Genomic DNA, 18,630 nt, shown 5'->3' with positions numbered 1-18,630 from the left:
TGAGCTGAAAGTATCAAGAGTCCTTTGTACCCCTCCCCACACAGACACAGCCTCCCTATCAACATCCTGTCCAGAGTGGTAAATTTGTTGCAGTGATGAATGTACAGTGACACATTATCAACCAAAGCCCATAGTTTACATAAGGGCTTCCTTTTGGTGTTGTACATTCTATGGGTTTTAATTTTTTTTAATGAAGATTTTTTTTTTTTTTTTTTTTTTTTTTGAGGCGGAGTCTCGCTCTGTCGCCCAGGCTGGAGTGCAGTGGCGCGATCTCGGCTCACTGCAAGCTCCGCCTCCCGGGTTCCCGCCATTCTCCTGCCTCAGCCTCCCGAGTAGCTGGGACTACAGGCGCCGCCACCACGCCCGGCTAATTTTTTTGTATTTTTAGTGGAGACGGGGTTTCATTGTGTTAGCCAGGATGGTCTCGATCTCCTGACCTCGTGATCCGCCCGCCTCGGCCTCCCAAAGTGCTGGGATTACAGGCTTGAGCCACCGCGCAAGAGCAATTTTAGTTTCACAGCAAAACTGACAGGTAGGTCCGGAGAGTCCCATATACCTCCTTCCCCTACGCAGTCATGACTTCCCTGACTACCAACATCCGGGTCAGAGTGGTAAATTTGTTACAGTCGATGAACCTACATTGACACATCATTACTAACCAAAGCCTGCGGTTTACATTAGAGTTAGTTCACTCTTGTTGTTTACATTGTGTATCTTTGAACAAATGTATATTTACATGTATCCACTATTACAGTATCATGAGGGTATTTTCGCTACTGTAAAAATTCTCTGTGCTGTCTGCCATTAGTTTCTTTTTTTTTTTTTAATGTGAGGTTTTGTTTTGTTTGGTTAGAGACAGAGTCCTCCTCTGTTGCCCCGGGCTGGAGTGCGGTGGCACCATCTGAGCTCACTGCAATTTCTGCCTCCCAACTCAAGTGATCCTCACACCTCTGCCTCCTGAGTAGCTGGGACTACAGGTGCGCACCACCACACCTTGCTAATTTTTTGTATTTTTTTGTAGAGAAGGGGTTTCACCATGTTGCCCAGGCTGCTTTGGAACTCCTGGGCTCAAAGGATCCATGTGCCTCCGCATCCCAAAGTGCCGGGATTACAGGCATGAGTCACTGCGCCCTACCTAAAATGTGGTTGTTAATGACTACGTCCGTTGTATAACCAAAATCCCCTATTATTGGACATTTAGATTGTTTCCTTATCTGTTTTAAAGAGGAGAAAACTAAGGCCCTTCACTTGACAAGTCACTTGTCCAAAGTCACCTGGCTAAAAAGTAGGCAGAACTGAGATTAGAAATCTGGTCTGACTCCAGAACCCATTCTTAGGCCACCACACTGCGCCTAGAATTAATAATACACCACTTAACTCCATTAGATCAGCTCCCCTCAACTTGAAAGATAGTGACCAGGCACCTCCACAAGCAGAGCAGCCAAGGATTCAAGTATATATCGAGGAAGGCAGGCAATATAGAAAAAACTAGGTGGCTCAACTGAGATGGAACAAGCAGAAAACGCAAAGGGGAGGTCCAGGAATAGAAATAAACAGGAGGTAGGAGATGGGTACATAGAATGCTGGTTAAGATAAAGAGAAAGCTGGATTTGGGAAACCTAAAAGTAAGAAACTCTGGCTTTTATCTCTGTATGTAGGAGGGAGCAAAGATAACCTCAAGGCCATGTGGGGAGCTAGGAAGGATAAGGTTTCTGAGAAAAGGAATGAGAAAAGGGAGGGTAAACTCCCGAGGACTACAAGGCCAGGAGAGGCTTTGTGTGGCCAAGAGGAGAGGCCAGAAGTCAACGAGGCAGGCTAGAATAGGCACTGGATACCAAACCTTCCTGTTCCTAAGGAGACTTCCTTCCAGCCTGAGCCTCCTCTGGTAGTTCAGCTACTAAATGCTCTCAGCCCTTAGGGGCTGGGGTGGGAAGTGGGGAGCGGGGATTGTAAAGTGCTCTAACTATTAATATAATGCGGACTGAGAATGGATGCTGGCACACATTTTTTAAAGGCAGTAGGCTTAACGCTAGTGCCACCTACCCCTACTCCACTTCTCTAGCCTAACCTCAGCCACACCCACATGCTAAGGACCATCCAGGAGGGGGGAGCGTGTAGCGCGCCTGCGTGCTCGTGCGCACGAGAAGCAGAGAGACAGAGACGGAGACAAAAAGAGATAGGGGGAGAGAGAGAAAGAGAGAGCGAGAAGAGAGAGACAGACAAGGACAGAAAGGGGGCGGGAGGAGGGAGAGAGAGACAGAGACAGAGACAGAGAGATCAGCCCTGGTGAGGGAGGAAAACTCCAGAGATAATGCAGGGAGCTCCTGCAGGAAGACTCAGGGAGAAGATCCCAGAACTTACCCTAAGACTGTTGAGAGAGTAGGGGGTGGCTTTGCAGGACCTGGCTTGGGGGTCATCAAGCAGTAACGGTTACTGCACAGGCGTTGCCACTGAGCCAGAGCCATTTAACCCGACCTGTGTGGCTGGGGATCAAGCTTCAGATACCCCATAACTCTGACTCTCAGACTGTTTTGGGGGCCCCGGGGCTGCAGACAAGGGGAGGAGGGGCACGTGAGGGCTGGGTCCCTGCCTCCCCCCATCCTCCGCTGTCACTCACTACCCCAACAGTCGCCCAGGGGGCGGGCCCCGGAGAGGTGGGGATGGGGGAGGGTAATCTTGGCAGGCGCCTGCTGCATGGCGTAGGTAGGGACTATTGAGGGGGGCGGACGCCGGGGGGGTGAACACGAGTGGGAAGCGAAGAGAGACACGGGGAGGGGGAGGGGACCGGGAACCATTTGAATGAGAGGAGGGGATCACGGGTAGAGTGGGCTCCAGGAGGCAGGGCGGGCAGGGTGTGACGGGGGCCAGACTCTTGAGCCAGGTAAGGGGAGCAGGTGCGTAGATCTGTGTTTTTGGTGGGTGAGCGCACTCGGCCCTTGGATGGAAAGGGGACGCCGCCTTTCCCGGGGGGCCGGCTTCAAAGCTCCAGAGGCTATCTTTTCCTTCTCAACTAACGGGGCCCCGGGCGGGGGCTCAGGCGCCGTCTCCAGTGGCTGTACTCCACTCCGCAATTTCCAGGCGGCCACTGGACTGGGAGTCTCGCGCCGGGGGCCGGCGCTGTCTCGCGAGCCCCCTCCTGGAGCCAGCCAATGGGGTTGGTTGGTGGCACCGCCCGCCCGCCTGGTGCAGAGCGCTGGGCGCTGCGAGCGGCGCTGCCATTTAAAGGGGCCGCGACCCCCTGTCCCGGCTGCTAGGGAGGGAGGTGGAGAAGGAGCGCGGGGCCGTCGCTGTCTGCAGTTCTAGGCTTGTAGCCTTTGCACTAACCCTGCCGCAGGTAGGGGTCGGGCCTGCTCAAGCCGAACCGAACCTGCAAGCGGGATCTTGCAGTAGCCGGGAGGCGGTGGGGGGGGGTCTAAGGAGAGATCGTAGCTCCAAAATGTCTTCCTGTAAATGCCTGAGGTTGGGGGTGGGCAACAGGAGAAGGGAGGACTGGAGGAGCAATGGGAAGGGGGGACGGGGCTGAGGAAGTGGGCGACCTGAAAGGTAACTGGGGGAAGGGGTTGCGAAGGGCAGTTTGTGGGGGCGGGGGAAGGGCCGAGGGAGGACCTAGCAACGCGGGGAGGGGGGGTGGGGCCAGACTGGGTGGGTAAAGACTGGGGAGCTGGGGGGCTCCAGCAGAGTGGGGAGGGAATAGAAACTGAGATCGCGGGGGCGGGAAAGGCTCCTGGTGGCGACGGCCTTAGGAGACTCTAAGGGGGCGTTCAGCCTGAGTTGCGGGGGGTGAAAGGTAAGGGGGAAGGGAATGGGAGTTGCAGTCGAGTAGGGGGGTGGGCGGGTGGAACGACCGACTGCCTGGCCAGTGTGGGCACGGGGCCAGGGCGGGGAACGCCTCTCCCCACTGGGGGCGCTGTATTGGGGGGAGTGGTCATTAGGACTAAAGCCTTCGGAAATGCTTGTAGATTGTGGTGGTGGGGGCTGTTCATGAGAAATCCAAGTGGATGATGGGGTGTGTCTCAGAGCCCATGTAAGAAGGAATTCTGGCTAAGACCACCTCTACTGCCTCCTCTTCTCCTCCTAATCTGCAGTACATATCCAGCCATACTCATGGACCCCAGTGATTTCCCCAGTCCATTTGACCCATTGACCCTGCCAGAGAAGCCCCTGGCTGGAGACCTACCAGTAGACATGGAATTTGGAGAGGATCTGCTGGAATCCCAGACTGCCCCAACTCGAGGATGGGCCCCCCCTGGCCCTTCTCCATCCTCGGGAGCCCTGGACCTGCTTGATACCCCTGCTGGCCTGGAAAAAGACCCTGGAGTCCTGGATGGAGCCACTGAGTTGCTGGGGCTGGGGGGGCTGCTCTATAAAGCCCCCTCTCCCCCGGAGGTGGACCACGGTCCTGAGGGAACCCTGGCATGGGATGCGGGGGATCAGACCCTAGAGCCTGGACCAGGGGGCCAGACCCCTGAGGTGGTACCACCTGATCCGGGGGCTGGGGCAAATTCCTGTTCACCCGAGGGGCTACTAGAGCCTTTGGCTCCAGATTCTCCAATAACCCTGCAGTCCCCACATATTGAAGAGGAGGAGACCACCTCCATAGCTACTGCGAGAAGGGGCTCCCCTGGGCAGGAGGAGGAGCTTCCCCAAGGGCAGCCACAGAGCCCAAATGCCCCCCCTAGCCCTTCAGTGGGAGAGACTCTGGGGGATGGAATCAACAGTTCTCAGACCAAACCTGGGGGCTCTAGCCCCCCTGCACATCCTTCCTTGCCAGGTAGGTTGCCTAATTATCTGGAGAATCAGGGCTGGGAGAGGGTGGTGGTAAGGAGGGGTGGCTATGTGCTTTGGGAAGTAGTGGGGAGGAGGAGGGTGGGGAGATAAGTGTAGGGATGTGTGTGGGGAAGGACTTGGGGTTTAGGAGGGAGGAGTGGGGTAGTGTGTAGAGGAAGATTAAGGAAAGTAGGAGTGGGCACAGGCTGTGGGGGAGGAATGAGGTAAGGTTTCAGGGAGCGTAGGTTGGGAGGAGTGGATTTGGTGGGAAGGGTTCCCTTTTTCCTGCCCCCATGGGCTTTTGGTGCCAGAGTCCGTCCTTCAGGATTTGGAGGAGTACACCAGGGTTCTTGGTTCTAAGACCTTTACAGCTTTTTGGTTCCAGATGGGAGTGGGATTTCTGGGTTTGACGAATGGTAACTAGGTTCTGGAGCCCCTAACAGCATAAGGATTTCAGCAGAGCAGTAGAAATGCAGGGTCTAGGATTGAGTCTGTGATAGGGGAGGGACAACCTTGACTTGAGAGGCTCTAGTTTCTCCCCTCTTCTGCCTAGTGGTGTGCCTCTATCAGGCTGTGACGAGGGTCTTAGGGCTTATATAACCACCTGAATCCAGGGGAAGCTACCCATACGTTGATGCTTCCTTTTCCTTTTGCTACCTTTGGGTGGGTTGTGTGTGTGTTTCATTGGTAAAATATAAATTCTTAATGAAAGGTATATTACCTGTGTTTCCTTAACCCCCAAAGATTGGGACAGAAAGCTGGTGGGAAGGATAGATTTTTTTTTCATGGAATAGCTGCACGTGCACCCCCCCCCCGACCTTAGTACAGAGCCTGAGGTAACCCTGAGAGGGGCCCCAAGAAGCCACAGGCACTCGAGTTTTCCCTTTCAGTTTTGAGTAAGTTCTTCCCCAGGAATGGAGGCGGGGGTTGGGCCGGGGAGGGGGTGGTGAGGGCAGGCTCAACATTTAGGCTGCCTTCTGCTTCCTTTGCAGGAGATGGCCTGACTGCGAAGGCGAGTGAGAAGCCGCCTGAACGGGTGAGGGGGAGGGGATTGGAAGGAGTCTGGTTCCCCCTTAGCTCTGGGAAGGACAGACCCTTCATTTTCCCTCCCAGATGTTGTTCTGTAGAGAGTGTGTATAAGGAGAGTTAGGAGGAGGAGGGAGGGAGCACTAGTGTCTACTGCTTGTTGGGGAGAAAGTCCAGCCTCCTTTTCTTCCCTCCTCCTAAGGGCTGGGCCAAGGGTCCCCACTCTCCCTTCCCCCTCCCATCTTCTATCCCCCCCCAAACCCTGTACTAGTGTTAGCCTGGCCAGGGTGTCAGTTTTCCTCCCCTCCCGTCTTTCCAAGGTACAGAAGAGAAGCGAACGCGTTAGGAGAGCAGAACCTCCAAAACCTGAGGTTGTAGATTCCACTGAGAGCAGTAAGTAGGATTTGAGGAAGTGTGACCTGGGAGTTCTGGGTGTGGAAAAGATCCGAAAGTGGCACGCGGCAGGGCATGGATCTTCTAGCTCCTGTAGTCCTGCTCCATGCAGCTCGTGAAGCGCCTGTCTCCGCTATGGGTTGGCATGGGAACCAGGGGCAGTGGGGGAAATTGAAAACAAGAGCAGTGAGAATGGCGAGTTTCCTGTTTCAGCTATGCCATCTCTGTCTCCGAATCTTCTCATTTAGAGCCTCTCCCTTTCCCTCCCTGGGAGGTTACAGAGTAACCAAGGGAGAGAGACACCGAGGTCTTAAAATAACGAATGTAACGAGGGCCAGGGTGTAAAGGCCAGAACAACAGAGATCCCAGGAGAGGGACCGAACTGTTGGTCAGGGGATGGTTGGAGACCTGGTTTGGTGGCCTTTCTCATGTCCATCCCCCTACTTTCGCAGTTCCAGTGTCAGATGAGGATTCTGATGCCATGGTAGATGACCCTAATGATGAGGACTTCGTGCCATTCCGGCCCCGGCGCTCTCCTCGCATGTCCCTACGCTCAAGTGTGTCACAAAGGGCCGGGCGCTCTGCAGTGGGCACCAAGATGACTTGTGCACATTGCCGGACACCACTGCAGAAGGGGCAGACTGCCTATCAGCGCAAGGGGCTGCCTCAGCTCTTCTGCTCATCATCCTGCCTCACCACTTTCTCCAAGAAGCCCTCGGGCAAAAAGACCTGTACCTTCTGCAAGAAGTGCGTGAGGGTCTTGGGGGCTGTGCAGAGGGCAGGGATCTGGGCAGGAGTATGAGTAAGACAGACTGTTGGTAAGAACCTAGCAGGATGGAGCTGGGCGAGAGAGCGATGTAGGGAGGGAGTCAGAGTATTTGGCTCTGTGGTCATTGATCCTGGACGAGGGGCGGAAGCTGAGGAAATGAGAGGGTGGTCTTGAGTGAATATTCAAACCTGTTCCCACCTCCAGGGAGATCTGGAACACCAAGGACTCAGTTGTGGCGCAGACTGGTTCCGGAGGCTCCTTCCATGAGTTCTGCACGTCCGTCTGTCTCTCCCTGTATGAGGCCCAGCAGCAGCGCCCGATCCCCCAGTCTGGGGATCCCGCCGATGCCACTCGCTGCAGCATATGCCAGAAGACTGGAGAGGTGAGGACACTCGGTGGGGGCTGATTTACAGAGCCTGGACAGCCCTGACCTGCCCCTCCCATCCTGGGGCTGCAGGGGCCAGGCCCTGTGGAAAGGGGAGTGGGGAGGAAAGGCGGCCATCATGAGGGAGCGTATTCAAGGACAGAGCTTCTCCAGGATGCGCACAGCTGGCCTTCTTTACCTCCCAGGACCTCACCATCAAGTCGGCAGCCTGCGGCGCAGGTTGGGGGGTCCCTGGGCCCACTGTCTGCTGTGAAGGTCTAGGGTGAGGTGGGGGGCTGACCTTGCATTGGGGTGGGCGGTGGTGGCCAGGCCCTAGCTCAGGGTGCGTGTGTGTGTGGCAGGTCCTGCATGAGGTCAGCAATGGCAGCGTGGTGCACCGGCTCTGCAGCGATTCTTGCTTCTCCAAATTCCGGGCCAACAAGGGACTGAAAACCAACTGTTGTGACCAGTGTGGGGCTTACATCTACACCAAGACCGGGAGCCCTGGCCCTGAGCTCCTCTTCCACGAGGGCCAACAAAAGCGGTTCTGCAACACAACCTGCTTGGGGGCGTATAAGAAGGTGGGGCCGAGGGAGTAGTGCATTAGAGGGCTGTGGAAGGGGGTGTGGTTCTTGGGTGATAAATAAAGGTGGCTGACAGGTCAAGGACTGGGAGAAATAAAACAAATAAAGGGGGTTTCAATTGTATCTGTTATGTTTTATTTTTGAAGCTGGCTGGTGGATACACAGGTCTTTGTTACATCATCATCTATACTTTTTTTGTATGCCTGAAATATTTCATGTTTAAAACATTTAAAAAATAAAAGTGAAGGGACAAATCCAGCCTCAGCCTCTCCTTCCCCATCCTCACAGAAAAACACACGTGTGTACCCATGTGTCTGGTGCAAGACCCTGTGTAAGAACTTTGAGATGCTATCACATGTGGATCGTAATGGCAAGACCAGCTTGTTCTGTTCCCTGTGCTGTACCACTTCTTACAAAGTGAAGCAGGCAGGGCTCACTGGTAGGTGCAAAGCCCTCTTCTCTGAGTCCCCTGCTGGCCTTCTCTCTACCTCCCATACTCCCCTCTTCCAGAGTAATCCCTGCTGCCCGACCTTAGCCCCAACCACATCTCCCCGTGGAATTTCTGTTCGTCTCTTGCACTGCCTTACACCTTCTGTGTGCTCTCTCTCTCCCTCTCTCTTTTTCTTTTCCTCTCTCTCTTTCTGTCTATGCCCCAGGCCCTCCCCGACCCTGCAGCTTCTGCCGCCGCAGCCTCTCTGACCCCTGTTACTACAACAAGGTTGACCGCACAGTCTACCAGTTCTGCAGCCCCAGCTGCTGGACCAAGTTCCAGGTACTCCAGGCCCTGGACCAGGGATAGAAGGGTGTGGTAACATAAAGAGGGTCGGAGAATTGGGGTAGGCAGGCCTGGGCAGAGCAAAGAACAAGCCTGACTCCCCTTCCCCACCGCTGCACACATCTTGCCCCTCCCTTACTTGTCTTCCTTCCCTCCAGCGCACAAGCCCCGAAGGGGGCATTCACCTGAGCTGTCACTACTGCCACAGCCTCTTCAGTGGCAAGCCTGAGGTCTTGGACTGGCAGGTAAGAGCCCCAGCCCCACCCACATCTTGCCACATGACCAGACTGTCTGAAGGGGTCCTTCCACTTGGCCCCTGCTGAGGCCAGATGTTACAGCTTATCCTCCCTGCCCTGTACCCCCACCTCAGGACCAAGTGTTCCAGTTCTGCTGCCGTGATTGCTGTGAGGACTTCAAGCGGCTTCGGGGTGTGGTGTCCCAGTGTGAGCACTGTCGGCAGGAGAAACTCTTGCATGAGAAACTCCGATTCAGCGGAGTGGAGAAGAGCTTCTGCAGCGAAGGTAAGGAGATGGGGAAGGGCAGGAGACACGTAGCTCCCAACCAGGGAGAATGGAGGAGAAGGGAGGGAGGCTGGGAAAGTGGTCCGTGAGGCAGAGCCTTCCGCCCGGGATGCTCTACTCCCACCTCCCCTAAAGCTTTGGGCACAAGGGGCTGCTTAGAGAGAGGTTTCAGGTGTAGCACCTTGAAAAGGTTGGGTCTCTTGCCCTTGGGTATCTGTGTCTCTGGACTCTCTTTCCTCTTCCCCTCTTTCCAGGCTGTGTGCTGCTGTACAAACAGGACTTCACTAAGAAGCTGGGCTTGTGCTGTATCACTTGTACTTACTGCTCCCAGACTTGCCAGCGCGGAGTCACTGAGCAACTGGATGGCAGCACCTGGGACTTCTGCAGTGAGGACTGTAAAAGCAAGTACCTGCTGTGGTACTGCAAGGTAAGGAGGGTCAGCACGCGAGCGAGGCGGGAAAGAGGGCGGCGGGGAGCACAGGCTCGGGGTGTGGACAGATCTCCAGGCAGGGCAGCCAGCCTTCCATCTCTAAGCCGGCCCGATCTCCAAGCGGAGGAGCATGGCTTATCCCAGGGGAAAGAAAGGGCCCAACGCATTTTAGGGAGGCAGGTCTGACCATCCTTTTGACATCCTCAGGCTGCCCGGTGCCATGCCTGTAAGCGCCAGGGGAAGCTGCTGGAGACCATCCACTGGCGTGGGCAGATCCGTCATTTCTGCAACCAGCAGTGTCTTCTGCGCTTCTATAGCCAGCAGAACCAACCCAACCTGGATACCCAGAGTGGGCCCGAGAGCCTCCTGAACAGTGAGTCCCGGGCAGGGGGTACGCTCTGTTAGAGGGGGCCTGGACTCTCCTAATCCTAAGCCTAGCCCCTTTCTCCTTCCTCTTGCATTCACCTCATCCCTGGCCAGATAGGGTGCTAGTACTGTGAACTGTATTCTCTTTTAGCTTCCGAACCCTGCGGTTCAGAAGGGGAAGTCTTATTTAAAACTTCTTGGAGTTAGCGTCTACTGATTGTCTATGAAATGTATATTATTAGGGAGTGGGTGCCTATCCTGATAGGATGGGGCATATAGGGGTTACGGTTACTTTTCTGAGATAAGGAAATCTCAGCATAAACTCTACCTTTAGTGAGACTGAAGACTGTCATTTCTAGAATGTTGCCCCTGCCCCTCCACAACTCCAGGCATACCCAGGCTATCTAAATGGAAGGTCTCAATTGTGGGTTTTTGGGGAAAATGTAATGTTTCATTCTCAAGGAGCAAAGAGTCTTTTAGGCTACTATTGCTGGGGCACAGAGGAGACTAGATCGGGGATGGCAAGGGGGGCAAATCCTAGAACTTCCCATCGGTATTTGGTGTACCTGTTAATGAAGCTCTCCTGGAACAGGGGTAAGGAAAATGGAGAGCTAGTCCCTTGGATGAGAGCATTCATTTGTTTTGATCTACAGGTCAGTCTCCTGAGTCAAAACCCCAGACACCCTCTCAAACCAAAGTGGAGAACAGCAACACAGTGAGGACCCCAGAGGAAAATGGGAATTTGGGCAAGGTCGGGGCAAAAGCCAAGGGGGAGGATAATCTCAGAGGAGGGTACGGCAGTTGGCGGCACAAATGTTCCTTTTTCTTTGCAGATCCCTGTGAAGACCCGATCAGCTCCCACGGCTCCCACCCCTCCTCCACCCCCACCGCCCCCAGCAACACCCCGCAAAAACAAGGCTGCCATGTGTAAGCCGCTGATGCAGAATCGGGGCGTCTCCTGCAAGGTGGAGATGAAGTCCAAAGGGAGTCAGACAGGTGAGCCAGGGTACCTTGATGCCACAGGCTGTATTCCGGAGTCCTAGGCCTGCCAGCCCTATGTCCGTGAACTGGACAAGGGGATTCCTTAGGTAGCTGAAGCCTCATGCATATGGTTGTCCTAAAATCGTAGAGGTGTCTTTCAGCCATTGCTTCAAGGGCAGTTTTGTGACACTGAGCACGTTAGAGCTTTTGGCGGGTCCGATGTGATCAGTCCAGCAGGGTCTCTGAGAAGATCCCTTTTCTCGTCCACAGAAGAGTGGAAGCCACAGGTGATTGTGCTGCCCATCCCAGTGCCCATCTTCGTGCCAGTGCCTATGCATCTGTACTGCCAGAAAGTCCCGGTGCCTTTCTCGATGCCTATCCCGGTAAGTTTCCCTGCCCTTCCTGGCTGGGTCCTCCTTTCCCCTTCCAGGTTTGAGATCCACCCTTTCCCCTTACTCTCATCAACTGTCCCCCTTCACTCTCATCATCTGTCCCCCCCTTCCCCCAACTGCTGGTGTGGTTCTTGGCATTTAGTTGGGATTCGTGCCTCCAGGTGCCTGTGCCCATGTTCTTGCCCACTACCTTGGAGAGCACAGACAAGATTGTAGAGACCATTGAGGAGCTGAAGGTGAAGATCCCTTCCAACCCCTTGGAGGCCGACATCCTGGCTATGGCAGAAATGATTGCAGAGGCTGAGGAGTTAGACAAGGCCTCATCTGACCTTTGTGGTATGCCATAGATGGTGGCGATGAGGGAGACAGGGTGCTACCAGCGTGTCTCTGCCCGAGGGGGAGCTATTGATGATCTTGGTGCCTAGTAGAATGGGAGGATAGTTGGGATCAGCCCCTGAAAGCTTGTGAGGGTGCTAGCAGGAGCTTGTAGCCACTGAGCCCACTTCTCTGCTTCCCAGATCTTGTGAGCAACCAGAGTGCAGAGGGACTCCTGGAAGACTGTGACCTGTTTGGGCCTGCTCGAGATGATGTCCTGGCCATGGCAGTCAAGATGGCCAATGTCTTGGATGAGCCTGGGCAAGACTTGGAGGCAGACTTCCCTAAGAGTGAGTAAGATTGGAGCCGTGCCCACTGGGTATGGTAGCATTCGTGCCATCAGGAAGGGAATGTTCCTTGTGTCCCTGAGTATGACCCTGAAAAGTGTTCATTGTGATTCTAAGACAGAAGGTTCTCACAGGGAGCAGTGCCAGAGACACCAGGACAGGTGCATTCTTTTAGACTTCTGAGTCATGCTTTTTTTTATTATTATTTTTAAACTGTAAAAAAACATAAAAATTTCACTATGTTCGGCCGGGCGCGGTGGCTCAAGCCTGTAATCCCAGCACTTTGGGAGGCCGAGACGGGCGGATCACGGGGTCAGGAGATCGAGACCATCCTGGCTAACACGGTTAAACCCCGTCTCTACTAAAAAAATACAAAAATCTAGCTGGGCGTGGTGGCGGGCGCCTGTAGTCCCAGCTACTCGGGAGGCTGAGGCAGGAAACCCAGGAGGCGGAGCTTGCAGTGAGCCGAGATTGCGCCACTGCACTCCAGCCTGGGCGACAGAGGGAGACTCCGTCTCAAAAAAAAAAAAAAAAAAAAATTTTCACTATGTTCAACATGTTTACAGTTCAGTAGTTCACATTGCTGTGTTTTGTGTTTCTGTGACTCTGAGCATGCTTTTTGGTATAGCTTTACTGGTTCCTTTGGCTCATCTAGTGTCAAGTGGGCAAGTAGCAGGGGTGGGGCAGGAGGGCTGCAGGGTTGAGATCTTAAGAAATTGATTTCTTCTTTCTTTCCTTTTTATTAGATCCTCTGGACATTAATCCCAGTGTAGACTTCCTCTTTGATTGTGGCCTAGTAGGGCCTGAGGATGTGTCTACTGAACAAGACCTTCCCCGAACCATGAGGAAGGTAGGGCTGGGGCTACCATATATACAAAAGAAGAATGGAGGCCCAAAGGGGAGAGGATGTGAGAGCCAAGCCAGCAACCATAGTTTGACCTTCCCTAACCTCCTTTCTCCAACACTAGAAGTACTGAGATAAAGCCAAACTTTACTCTTCCCCCATTTCACAAGGTCATCAAAGCTATTCCTGGGGCTCTGTGCTGTGGAAGCTTGCTGTGTACTTACATCAGCCCCTGCCCCGGCCAGCAGTAAATATGGTGCTGACTAGCTTTCTCACCTTGCCTCTGGCCTTACCTCTGCCATGCCCCTGCTTTCTCTTCTCCTCCAGGGTCAAAAGCGGCTGGTGCTTTCCGAAAGCTGCTCCCGGGACTCCATGAGCAGTCAGCCTAGTTGTACCGGGCTCAACTATTCATATGGTGTCAATGCTTGGAAGTGCTGGGTGCAGTCAAAATATGCCAATGGAGAAACCAGCAAGGGTGATGAGCTGCGCTTTGGCCGTAAGTACTTGCGGTTGGGGGTAGGGGAGGGCAAAGACAGGGAGGAGGAGGGGAAAGGGAAGAAGGGGCTGGGCCTATGATTCAGCTGAAGATGTCTAGGAGTGATAAGGGTGTGATGACTTAAGGATGCCCTGTGAAGATGGGGAGGAGTTGTAGATGAAAGGAAATGCTGTCTAGGTTCAAGGTTAGGGGCTCTTTCTGTAATTGTTCAGGAGCTAGGCATGACTAAGGGATGAAGGGGTTAATGGTGGTGGAGCTAAGTGAAATTCTCCATGTAGAGTTTTTCTTAATCCTGTCCCTGCACAACATATCACTGCAGCCAAACCCATGCGTATCAAAGAGGATATTCTCGCCTGCTCAGCTGCTGAGCTCAACTACGGTCTGGCCCAGTTTGTGAGAGAAATCACTCGGCCCAATGGTGAACGATACGAACCTGACAGTATCTACTATTTGTGTCTTGGCATCCAGCAGGTACCTCTCATGCACCACCTTGCTTCCTGTCACTCTTAACACAGCAGGCAGGGTCTAACCAGAAATGATTCTGGGTTGGGCACGGTGGCTAACGCCTGTAATCCCAACACTTTGGGAGGCTGAGGCAGGAGGATCGCTTCAAGCCAGGAGTTTGAGACCAGCCTGGGCAACAAAGTGATACCGCATCTCTACCCAAAAAATATTTAATGAAAAAAAAAAAGCAATTATTCTGTTGCACTCCCTGTTCCTCATCTTGTCCCCTACCTCAAGCAGGCGGCTTGCCTTTAATCTCCTATTCCACATAGAACATGAGATATCAATACTTTTCTAAAATCAAAACTGCATTCCAGGACTGTTGGCCAAGGAGCAGTCTTCATTACTATCCAAGTCCCCTTTGTAGTATTTAAGCCCATTCTAGGAGGGGAGGGATGGGTGGAGCTGGGATCCTTGAGTGCTGGCGTAATGTTTAGTTCCCCCTGGGAGAAGTCAACCGCGTATTACCTGACAAGGAGGTGTGGGCTTCTAAAGAACATCTCCTCCAAGCCTCCTCCTCTTCCAGCAAAGCCTGAGTAGCGCAGAGCTGTAGGTATACCTGGGGGAAAGCACTCGAGGCCACCTAATCAAGCAACTGTTTCCCATCGTCTCCTAATGATTGACGACACCATACCTGGGGGCTTCAGCATCATTATCTTTCTTCGAGGACCTACAGTCTAGCCTTATGTGTGTCTGTTTTTCTTTCCCCAGTACTTGCTGGAAAATAACCGGATGGTGAACATTTTCACGGACCTTTACTACCTGACTTTCGTTCAAGAACTCAATAAGTCTCTGAGTACCTGGCAGCCCACACTCCTCCCCAACAGTAAGGGACAGGGACGTAGCAACCCCTACACACCCTTTTTCCATTCTTCCAATCCACCATCCCAAGACTCCTGTGCTATTTGGTCTGCCACTCTTCACAAAGGGCCCGAGGGCAGGAGCGTGTAGCTGGATGCCTCAGGGTTTAGAGTTAAAGGAGCATAGGAGCGCCTGTTCTTGAACATGAGGAGGGGATCAAGACTTAGGTCTGAAGAGCTATCTCTAGGACCAGAAAAAGATGGCCTGGGTTTGGGTGGTAAGTAAAGAAAGAGAGCAAGAAATCGTGGGACTCCTCAAGGTTTACATTTACCTGTCTACAACTTGAGGGTGGTGAGAGACGTTCCAAATGCAGGAGTGGAAAGTATGTATTATTTAAAGCCCTGTCCCACTGTGTAGTGTAGCAAGTGTAGCAAAGTGACAGTGTTTTATATATGAAGGTTACTCACCAAATGAGAATGGTGTGGGAAATGAGCAGGGCACATGGGATGGGAAGTGGTTGGGTTTGGGCAGCCACTCCCTCCTGACCGGCCTCTCCCCCTTGACCATTGTAGATACGGTGTTCTCTCGAGTGGAGGAGGAGCACCTCTGGGAGTGTAAGCAACTGGGGGTCTACTCGCCCTTTGTCCTCCTCAACACCCTCATGTTCTTCAACACTAAGTTTTTTGGGCTGCAGACAGCTGAGGAACACATGCAACTCTCCTTCACCAATGTGGTGCGGCAGTCCCGCAAGTGTACCACCCCTCGGGGCACCACCAAGGTGGTGAGCATCCGCTACTATGCCCCAGTCCGCCAGAGGAAAGGGCGAGGTACGAGGCTGCCCCCTCCCCTGTGCTTTTGCCCCTTCTCTGCCTTCCCCTTCCATGCCCTGCCATAACCCACCATACCTGCCAGGTCGGCCCTCTCCTTGGCCCCTAGCTTCCCTCCTTCCGTTGCTGTGTGCAGAAAGGGTAGAAACGGCCAGTCCTCCTACTTGATGGGCAGTGGCTGTCGCATATATAGGAGGTCACCCTGTGACCTCTCTCCCCCCTTTCCTCATTTAAGACAGTTTACTTGCTTGCCTGCTTTTTCTGGGTGGTGGACAGGTAGGAAACCTTTGGGTGTGTTTGACTGTGGCGGGGGGGTAGACTGAATGAATGACAGGCTTTCTCTGATTCTTTGCTGTCGGGCCTAACAACAACTGCACCTTGGTTTCCATTTTTTCTGTTCCTGGATTTCTGTCCTGTCTGAGTGCAGTTCCCAAGGTCCCTTCTCTGGACCCATGCTTCTACCTGGACTAATGCGCGAGGGGTTGGGGCCATTGCTGTTTATCCCAGAAGGCAAGCCCGCCCTTGCAGTAGGGTCTGTTTTATCAGGTTTTTTGAATAACTTCTGAGATCACCTCTTCAAGACAGCAACTTGGGGGAGATTTTAAAGAGAGTCTTTGGCAGTGGGAACCGGGGAGGGTTGCATAACAACAGCTCGACAGGATGTTGGGTTGGCGTGGGAGAGGGAGACTGACCTCTTCTTCCACCTCTCCCATCTTGATGAGACTGTAATTTGTGTCGTGATGCCTTCTCCCTGTGCCCTGGACTGTGCTCTTGGATGAGGCTCGTGAAGCCTGTGCTCTTAATGAGTCTGAGTCATTTCCCTCCCCTACAGACACGGGTCCTGGAAAACGGAAGAGAGAAGATGAAGCCCCTATCTTAGAGCAGCGTGAGAACCGCATGAATCCTCTCCGCTGCCCTGTCAAGTTCTATGAATTCTATCTCTCAAAATGGTGAGTTGGTGGGTTGGCAGAAAGAGCGTTAGCATGGGGACCCGAGGGATCTACTTTGCCTTGGTACTGATCTTCTGTCCTGCCATCCCCACCCCCACCCCCGATGTTGCAGTCCTGAAAGCCTCCGGACTCGCAACGATGTGTTCTACCTGCAACCGGAAAGGTCCTGCATCGCCGAGTCACCTCTCTGGTATTCTGTGATCCCCATGGACCGCAGCATGTTGGAGAGCATGCTCAATCGCATCCTGGCTGTGCGCGAGATTTATGAGGAACTGGGTCGTCCTGGGGAGGAAGACCTGGACTGAGCTCGTGTGCCATCCATATCCATCTTTCACATCAATGTCTGTCCTGTGGTCATGTCCCTCAGGGTGACAGGCCCAGGAACCAATGCTACTCATTCTGAAGGGCCCTGACTGCTCCTTTCCGCTCACCCATTCCCTGCCTTCTCTAGGAACCCTGGCTTTTATCTTCTTCCATACCACTTGACAACCATGGGGCCCCGGTCTTCTGTACTCAGGGGCTGGTCTCCCAGTGATGGGCAAAAGCCAGCTTGCCCGTTTTCTTTATGCTTCAGAGTAAACCCCTCCTTCTGGGTCCAGACTCTGGGTGGAGTGTTAATAGCTCTGGTGATCCTGTTGGCTTTGGGTTTCCTGACCCATCCCGCATAGGTAAAGCCTCTTGTTCCCAGGCATGACCTAGGGAAAAACCCAGCTGCCTTCTCTGCCCTGTGCCCACTCCCTTCTCTACTCTTCCCCAGCACCACGCAAAAAGGTCTCATCTGAAAGGTATGAAATAAACAATGAAAGCGATGGAGGGGACCATTTACATAAAACACAGAGCTTAGACACTCTTCCCCTCCTATGAAATAATTGGTTGTTGGCACCCTCTCACCACCGCGTATCCCTCACCCCCCCGGCAAGCACCAACCCTTGGTGCTGCAGTTTTTAAAATCTTCCAAATGCCTTTTTTTCCTCAGAGGCAGAGAATGACTAAGTACGGGGAGCAGACTCCTGTTGTGCAGACTCCTGTCCCCTTGGTTTCTGTGTTTGTCTCTCTGCCATCTTAGGTTGCCATGAGCCATGGTGTCAACATGCTTAGCCCCCTCTGTAACTGCCTCCCTTTAGTTCAATGGACAGAGCTCCCAAGGCAAAAACTACCTTCTGACTTGGGTTGAGGCTGGGTTCCCCTCTATTATTCCCCCATCATAAGAGCCAGGCCAAGCCTGTGGGGGCTTGAGTCATGCAGGATGGGATCTGTGGTCAAAGGACAGGCGAGGAGCTGTGGGCACAGGGCCTGCCCCACTGCCTACATCTTCTCTCTTCCCCATCTTGCCTTGGAGGCCCTAGAAAACAATTAACTTCTGGCAAAGGGGGTACCCAGTTCTTTCCCTGTTGACTTTGCTGTTTCCCAGGCTCCTTTTTGTGTTTTTATAACTGTCACCAGTTAGCCACTGTTTAAATTGTATATATTGTTCTGAGGCGCCTGGCCTGTCCCTTCAGTGAGCCATGCCCACCCTTGTGTTGTAGTGAAAAGCTGTTGTCACGACTAACCTTCTGTCTCTGAAATTGTTTGTTTCAAATAAAGAGTTAAAATTGTCTTTGGTCTTTTGTCTTTTCTGGGTGATGGATATAGAGGAGCAACACTGGATAACATCAAATCTCTCCAAGTGTAAACAAGTCAGGTGTTTGAGAATCATTCTTACTTTATTGTCTTACTTTGAATGTACTGGGAATGTGGTCTTTTTTTTTTATAACAACTTTCCAAACACTTAAGGAAAAAAAATACTCACTAGCCATGTATTAAGGACCTATTATGTTTAAAGACCTAGATTACATGCTTCAAAAAAGACAAAGACTGGTTAGACCAGGATCCAATCCCCAGCAGGCTCCCAGGCTATAGGGGAGACCAAATAGTACACAATTAGTCGTAATACAGGCAGAATAAAATGAATAGTGCTATGGGAGGACAGAGGAATAAATTACTCCAGGTTTACAGGGAGGCTGGGTGCGGTGGCTTGCGTCTGTAATCCAGTACTTTGGGAGGCTAAGGTGGGAGGATCCCTTGAGCCCAGGAGTTCAAGACTAGCCTGGGCAACATGGCAAAACCCCATCTCTAATAAAAATACAAGAATTAACTGGGCGTGGTGGCGCACGCCAGTAGTCACAGCCATTGAGGAAG

General features: G+C 53.0%; 1 protein-coding gene across 9 annotated transcripts; it reads left to right on the top strand.

Moving 5' to 3' along the window:
• Positions 1-2,117: 2,117 nt before the first annotated feature.
• ZMYM3 (zinc finger MYM-type containing 3) lies at positions 2,118-18,049 on the top strand. 9 transcript variants are annotated; one of them, XM_050776299.1, is made up of 25 exons: positions 2,118-2,703; positions 4,086-4,771; positions 5,760-5,803; positions 6,120-6,186; positions 6,639-6,933; positions 7,160-7,337; positions 7,682-7,900; positions 8,192-8,342; positions 8,560-8,675; positions 8,837-8,923; positions 9,049-9,199; positions 9,454-9,626; positions 9,837-10,002; positions 10,649-10,746; positions 10,829-10,991; positions 11,247-11,359; positions 11,530-11,704; positions 11,887-12,033; positions 12,777-12,880; positions 13,202-13,370; positions 13,690-13,841; positions 14,586-14,700; positions 15,248-15,502; positions 16,335-16,452; positions 16,565-18,049. In XM_050776299.1, the coding sequence occupies exons 2-25, from the start codon at positions 4,105-4,107 to the stop codon at positions 16,755-16,757; spliced, it is 4,116 nt and encodes a 1,371-aa protein (XP_050632256.1). In that variant the 5' UTR covers positions 2,118-2,703; positions 4,086-4,104; the 3' UTR covers positions 16,758-18,049. The 9 variants fall into 9 exon arrangements, with proteins under 9 accessions (XP_050632256.1, XP_050632253.1, XP_050632257.1 ...); XM_050776296.1 differs by having other exon boundaries at positions 6,114-6,186; XM_050776300.1 differs by lacking the exon at positions 2,118-2,703 and adding an exon at positions 2,713-2,881.
• The last annotated feature ends 581 nt before the right edge of the window (positions 18,050-18,630 follow it).

This window comes from Macaca thibetana, chromosome X (assembly GCF_024542745.1).
Source record: "Macaca thibetana thibetana isolate TM-01 chromosome X, ASM2454274v1, whole genome shotgun sequence".
NCBI lineage: Eukaryota > Metazoa > Chordata > Mammalia > Primates > Cercopithecidae > Macaca > Macaca thibetana.
This window is presented reverse-complemented; position numbering and strand designations above follow the sequence as displayed.